At 39.8% G+C, this 7,167-nt stretch overlaps 1 protein-coding gene across 1 annotated transcript; it reads left to right on the forward strand.

Annotated features, from left to right (window-relative positions):
• Positions 1-1,703: 1,703 nt before the first annotated feature.
• Positions 1,704-7,161, forward strand: LOC118410284 (sodium-dependent lysophosphatidylcholine symporter 1-A-like). Its single transcript, XM_035811846.1, has 10 exons — positions 1,704-1,788; positions 2,252-2,393; positions 2,822-2,943; positions 3,580-3,709; positions 3,866-3,944; positions 4,493-4,635; positions 4,970-5,060; positions 5,456-5,580; positions 6,032-6,115; positions 6,321-7,161. The coding sequence occupies exons 2-10, from the start codon at positions 2,265-2,267 to the stop codon at positions 6,432-6,434; spliced, it is 1,017 nt and encodes a 338-aa protein (XP_035667739.1). The 5' UTR covers positions 1,704-1,788; positions 2,252-2,264; the 3' UTR covers positions 6,435-7,161.
• The last annotated feature ends 6 nt before the right edge of the window (positions 7,162-7,167 follow it).

Raw genomic sequence — 7,167 nt, forward strand, 5'->3', positions numbered from 1 at the left:
AAGTTGGCAATGGGGGGAAGTCCGGAAAGGTCCACAACGGAGGTTCCGGACTTGGAAAGGCTTGAAAGGACCGCAAGGGCCTTAGGGGAGCAAAGTTCCTTTTGTTTCTTTTCGCACTTTCGATTTTATTTGAATTTGCGTCATACTTCGTTCCTTTTCGCACTTTCGGTACTTTCCTTTTCGTTCCTTTTCGCAATTTCGCTACCGAAAGTGCGAAAAGGAACGAAGTATGAAGCAAATTCAAATAAAATCGATGGTAATATTAGGAAAAGGTAAACTGTGATCGGCAAATGCATTTTGCGGCTTGTTCCACGAAATTCCTATAGCAATGGTTCAATGGAGGAATGAATATTGATGAGACCTATCTATGCATATCTATGTTCATGTACGTGTTAATGTCGTTATAACATTCCTTAGAATATCCATATTACATTTATATTATAAAATTTCACAAGAAGAAATGGATTATGTCGAGAACGATTGCGCATATTTTATCATAAAAAGCCATGCTATGTGGATATAGTTGTTTAAAAAATGCAATGATAGCAAAGTTACAAGTATATGTATTGCACAATTTGTAAGAACTTGACCTTAGAGAAATATAGGTCGCATGTTCGAACCCAGGGAAGTCGACGATCGGAAGTTCGAGCCCAGCATGTTGGGAATTATTTTTCCTTCCTTTTTTTTTCACACTTTCATTAATATTAATACAACGCCTTAAATTTGTTTTGCAACCAGGACATCTAAACCCGGCATTGGGATTTTTTATCATCAGCGAGGGCCTGATGTCGGTCGCAAGAGGCAGAAATTTATTTGTATTGAATATGACGGAAAATTGTTGACAGAAATTGTATTTACCAATATCCTTTGCACAAATTCCTCACGTTGGCACCTTTCTTCCCGCCAAAATGATGAATACTCATGGTACAACTTGATGAAATCTCTTTGGTACAATGTATATATGTCTCTCCTTTTACAGCTTTTCTTTCGTTGTGAACGAGCGAGAAGATATGTCTCCAGTCTCCAGAAAACCATGTTGTTGGCCCTGTTAAAAGGAGCTGTCATGCTCGTGGGGCAGCAGTTTATTAGCATATCTTTCCTGACCGGATTTCGCGGGTCATTTGCATGCGGCGCTCCCCTCTAGGGAGAATAAAAGCCACCCAAATACAACAACAACGTTACAATCTTGCCTCATCCTGAAAATGTATAATAATCGATATTCATCTACCACCCAATGAATTTTAGTCCTTACTTTCTTATCTCAGTTCCGTTTCTTTGTATTTCGCAGATCTTCAAAGAATAATTTAGCCACACAAAAACAACAGCCTGAAACAGCGCTGTAAAAATTTGATAATGTCAAATTCTCGGTAAAATAAAACACGTTTCATAGGCTTCTAACGCCCGCAGTACCGATTCCTTATATTCTCATTGATTTTATTTAAGTTTGCTTCATACTCCATTCCTTTTCGTTCTTTTTCGTTCCTTTTCGTTCCTTTTCGTTCCTTTTCGTTCCTTTTCGTTCCTTTTCGTTCCTTTTCGTTCCTTTTCGCACTTTCGGTACACCGCGCTCAAGTGCTGCTTGCAACGCCGCTTTGCAGTTTGTACGTACACTGCAAGGCTAGATCTTGCTCCCGCCTCCGAAGTGCTGTCTGTATGGGTACGCCCCCTGTGTAATCAACACAAATAAAAAAGCGGCCTCCTGTTCGTTATTCAGTGTTTGTAATAGCGTTGCCTCGATCTTAACTAGGTCATCCGTCGACCTTTGCTTCCTACTAAGAAAAACATCAGGTAAGGTGACTCTTTGGAAAACTTGTCTTTTGCAACCGATTTAAACTTTGATCGGCTTAATCATAGAACATTAACGTTTACTAGTCTAAACACGCATCATTGTTAGTGTTCAATCGTTTTGGTTTTTCTGAAATATTCAATTAATGCTGATCTCCATGAGACCTTTGTGAATATGTCTAAATTCAGTTTGTGTTTACCGGCAAACCGTTGTAGCTTACAAAACAGGTCACAATCTTGTAGGTACATGTATATAGAGCAAATTGTTCATTAACTTCATCATGAAATAACAAAAATTAAACTATATGATGATGGAATGAAAATCAAAAGCCCATAAAATCAAATGATAAGTTATAAATCCTATATTCGATACATGTATATCAAAAACGTTTAACTTCATTACATATGACGTAAGTATTTACTTGGTACCGCGGACTTTAAATGATTGTTTACTGTATCAATGTAGATACAACATCGCAATGACGGAAGGTGGGGAAAAGATCACGTTTTGGAACAGGCTTTGCTATTCGCTCAGCACTATTCCAAACTACATGTCCCAGATCACAATAGGCTTGTATCTACCTGTGTTTCTTTTGGAGGTCGTACAGGTACTATATGATTGTTTACTTTTGCCTTGTTTTTCAATTTTGTGATCACTGTTTGTAGGAGGAGTACATCTGTGATTGTAAGAGTAATCAGTGTAAGAGTAGTCAGTGTTATGACAACTATAGAACCATACACCACACAACAATCATGTAAGTAATGAAACGTTTGGCAAGTTTCTACTTTTGATCTTTTTGTTTCCAAACGAGACTTCCCGAGATCTCACAACTACGTGAAATAATACAGTTTGTCCTTTTTCTTAGTAGCCTCTTCGCTTCCTCTATAGGCTATTATATTTTATCATTGATCAACAGCAAGTTCTACGAACTCTGAACTGTATTTCCTGCCACCCAATAAGACTGACCTTTGTGGTCATCTTTCCACTCACTTCATGCCAGTCTACTGACAATGATTGATTTTTTCTCTCCTTAAGCTCCCGCCAGAACGCGTTCCCATAGTAACGACCACGTGTAATGTTCTGTGGGCGCTAGCCTTCCCACTGGTCGGCTATCTTGTGAACAGGACCAACACAAGATGGGGCAAGCTCAAACCATGGTACGGGAACTTCTTTACATCACACCTGTGTGTCATCTGGAAATTTAGTTACAGAAAAGCATTGTTAAAACCCGTACTGTTGTACATATTTTCCAAGCTCGTTGCACATTGTAAAGAAAAGACTAAAAAAAGACTTAAAATTAAGTTACCCATTTTATAAAAAGATTAATAGTTTAAAGGACATACACTGTTACTCGTAGGTAGACCTCTATTTTTCTGTAGTTGCTATTATGCCTATATATAGCTCCTGTCACACATAGCCGAACATGGCCTCAAGACCTTCTCCAGGCCATGGTCTCTAAAAGTCGTCTTCCATATCTGACTATAACGTTTGAAAAATCAAAGTATGGGAAGTCATATTCTGCTTCAGAGCAGAAGATCGAACTGAAGCTAGAGAAGGATGCAGTTAATGGTACTCCCAACACAGCGCCGACCTAATGGTTGGAGAGGTGTAGCGAAAATCGATCGGACGACGAGTCTGTGAGCTCTAAATTACGAGGAGGCATAACCCTGATGCCGACGAAGAAATGGCAGAGTTCCCCCCTTCTCGTCAGGGTCATGCCTCCTCGATACCGTTTTCCTATTAACAATGTCCGCCACTCCGACCGTACGTTGATGTTTGCTGACCATATTTAGGATGTTTGTTGCGGTGGTTCCAACGGCTGTTGCCTACTTCTTCACGTGGTTTTCCATCGGGACGTCCGGAGAGACCAGCAAGCTAGTCTGGTACACTTTCTTCGCCTGTGCTTTCTACGTACTCAGTGCGGTAAGTGGACAAAGTGCTCAGAATAGGATTTGTGTGACCTTGAAAAGTATGATTAAAAAACAACAACAACATTTAAAACTTAAAGAGGTTCGATTAATGCAAATTTTGATACAATGCGTCTTTGATAACTTTTTATTTTTATTTCTGTGTCTCTAGGTTTATGGTGTTCCACAAAATTCTCTAGTCATGTTCGCCACAAACGAGCCAAAGGAGAGGGACATTCTTAACGCTTTCGGTGGGTGGAATATGCGGCATGGAATTGATGACTGATAGAATATCTATTAAAATATGTCTAATTATTTTTTATAGATTTGATAAGGATCTAACAAACATGTACAGCTTGAAATCCTACGTTAGATATTAAAGATTTTAAAGAGCGAGATGAAAGTAAAGCATTGAATGTTAAACCTCAGTAACACAAGTTGGAACTTCCAACAACTTTGCCCCCAACCAACGTTTGCGCTGGTTAGGAGTAGTCTGGAGTCCTTCCTCTTCTACAGCTAGCTCCAATTCGCTCGTAGTGATATCAAACTTCATTTTTCAAAATGTGTAGTCGGCTGGCACATATGAATTTAAAGATTAGTAGGCAACCTCACCGACTAAATTCCAACCATAGATGACCTTGCTCATGGTCTGGAGAAAGTCAGGAGACCACCGGTACCGTCGGCTGTGTGGCATGACAATCCTTAGTAGAACGTACATTTCACAACTCTTTGTATATTTAGCAGCATTTGATAAACACAGAATTTTACACAAAGTTATATCTATACCCCACACGTACAGCTGTAGGCGGCACCATTCTGGCGATGTTTGGTGGCTCCCTGATCCCCGGGTCCACCCTGGCTGCGTACGGCGCGCCTGTCGGGTACGACCCGTGTACTAATGGCACTAACGGAACCCATCCTGGAGCATCGCTAGCTGTACAGGTAGAAGATAGTTACATGAGTAGGACTCTCTCTCCTTCTTTCTGGTCGAAGCATGACCCTTTTTGTTGGTTGGTACGGCATTGTAGTGCACGTCACTACTGTCCACGTATTTAGCCAAGCACACCGGGCCGGGGCACCCCTGGTCATCTCGATAAGGGTGTGTGGGTTTAGTAACATATACCTTTCCCCGGGACAAATGTTGATACATTGTATTTCATTTCTTGCTGAGTGGGGAGGCAAACGGTTGTACGTATTCATACGAAGACAAATCTTTCTTTTTTCTTTTCTTTTGGCAAAAGTCCCAACTAACCCGACAATGCACATACACTTACAGAAACAGGCTTTCATGGTGTCGGCGTCAGCTATCGCCGGCATATACGTCTTGTGTGGCCTTGTGGGAGTCTTTGGTGTTCCGGAGAGAAAGAGTGAGTTTACTGTCCGATGTTGAACATTTTGAACTGCCAAATGTTATTAGAGCGGAGCTATACGGCATTGCCTAAGTGAAAAACAGATAATTTGAAAATGAAACCAAAACGAATCACTAGCAACTCGTCTAATGCGAGATTTAATAGTTATACCACTACATAAAAACATTTTGTTTTATCATGCTGCATGCTCAGTATATGTTGGAATTGTGTTATGGTGAGCAACTCTTACAACTCATTGTCTAGTAGTTAGAAACTCTTGGAATAACGTACATATATAATTTCCATTTGATGATACATTTGTTGTATTGGGCCTACTAGTATATGGAAGAGGTGTAAATTAGATAACAAGCTTTGAGAATACATACACAAATATATACCTCTCCGATTTTCAGATGTGAAACCTGACAACAGGATAAAAAGCGGCCTCCACAACAAGTCGGTGATAAAACATCTCTTCACCTTCCGACCGTTCATCTGCCTGCTGTTCATATCGGGGTTCTTGGGCATGGCTGGAACGGTAAAGCCCCTGTTACTAGTATGTTAACGTTACTAGTACTCAATCACCACTGTACCTTCCCACGTCTTTACTCCAGACCTTCCCCGGCCACGATCGGCGCTACGGTTGGGGGTAGTCTGGAAACTCTCCTACTATGTGTTTTTCTTACGTCAAATGGCCAAATTTTGTTGAAAACTCGTAAGTACTTAAAACGTTACGAGTATATACATTAACTGCTCAAATGGCCCTACTTGTCACATTCCTTGAATAGATGAAATGTTTTAGCCCCAGTTCGCTCCTCTAGCTTTAATGGACAATGTAGGACAACAATGTAAAACAAAAACAAACACAAAAACACATACATGAGCAAACAAAAACAGACGTGTGTAATTTCTGTGAAATTGGTAACGGTGAAGTTGATTTGCAATTGTTTCACTCTGTTTAGTCGACATGTCTGTTGAATTTTTTCCAGTTCATCGCTTCCAACATATCTCTAGTGCTCCAGTACACGTTAGGCATGGAAGACCAGACCGCCTTAGTGTTGCCAGTCACAACCGTGAGCATTATAGTCTTCAATCATGTTTCGTCAACTTTTACTTACTATAAATAAATTAAGAGGCTATTGTCCTGGAATGCAATCCAGGAGCAGATTCCGACATGTGATTTTATGACTCACATAAAAAATCCTTTGTCAGTGGGTGTATAATTTATATGATGTGAGGAATGTTGTATATATCAATGTTGTGTCAAATCCCCTTTAGGGCATTGGCGCATTGTCACTATTCCCCTGCTATTTGCTGCTGAAGAAGTTTGGGAGGAAAAAGTTTCTGGTTGGCAGCTTGATTGTGAGTTTAAAGATCTTTCAGATCTTTTGATTAAACTGTCAGCAAAGACAAGACCTTCAGAGTTTTGGTTTCCTACAGAGTGGTAGAATGATAAATTTTTCACGTAGGCCACAGCAAGTAAATTTTATGGATGGCGCACTCAATAATTTTTGCCTGATTTCATTTTTTCGGGGATGGTCAGATAGATCATAATGGAAGCCATGAGTGTAGTTGCCAAAATAGGCAACTGATACCAGTCTACCACATTAGCGTACCTTTTATACTAGTAACACTTCTTGAATATAGGAATGAATGACTGTTAGTTGTGATGCAACGTTTTGTCACTTCAATTCTTGTTACAATGTTTATGTATCTTGATTGTCTTACCCATCTTTTTTTTTTGGCCTATCTCATTATTTTTAGTCTTTAGAGAATGTCATCCATAAGTTTTACTTGCTGTGGCCTTATTACTTGATCTATATGTGTTTTTGATGTATGTTTATTCCAATATCATGCGAAGGAAATGTTACAAATAGTTTTTACTGATATGTTGGATTTTTTTATATTACATTTATTGTGGTAGCTATTTTTGGTGATGCTTCAGGGGCTAGCCTAATTGTATGTTATATGTCAGTTTGCCAAGAATTCTCCGCAAATACAATGGACAACAAGGTTCTCCCTTTCGGACGGCAGGTTTTCCCAGACCAGTTTGGTGGCCGTTTAACTGTCATCTCAGACACCGTTGCCATGGCAATACATTTTATTGCCAAACTTGTTTTTGTTG

Source organism: Branchiostoma floridae, chromosome 2, assembly GCF_000003815.2.
Source record: "Branchiostoma floridae strain S238N-H82 chromosome 2, Bfl_VNyyK, whole genome shotgun sequence".
Classification (NCBI taxonomy): domain Eukaryota; kingdom Metazoa; phylum Chordata; class Leptocardii; order Amphioxiformes; family Branchiostomatidae; genus Branchiostoma; species Branchiostoma floridae.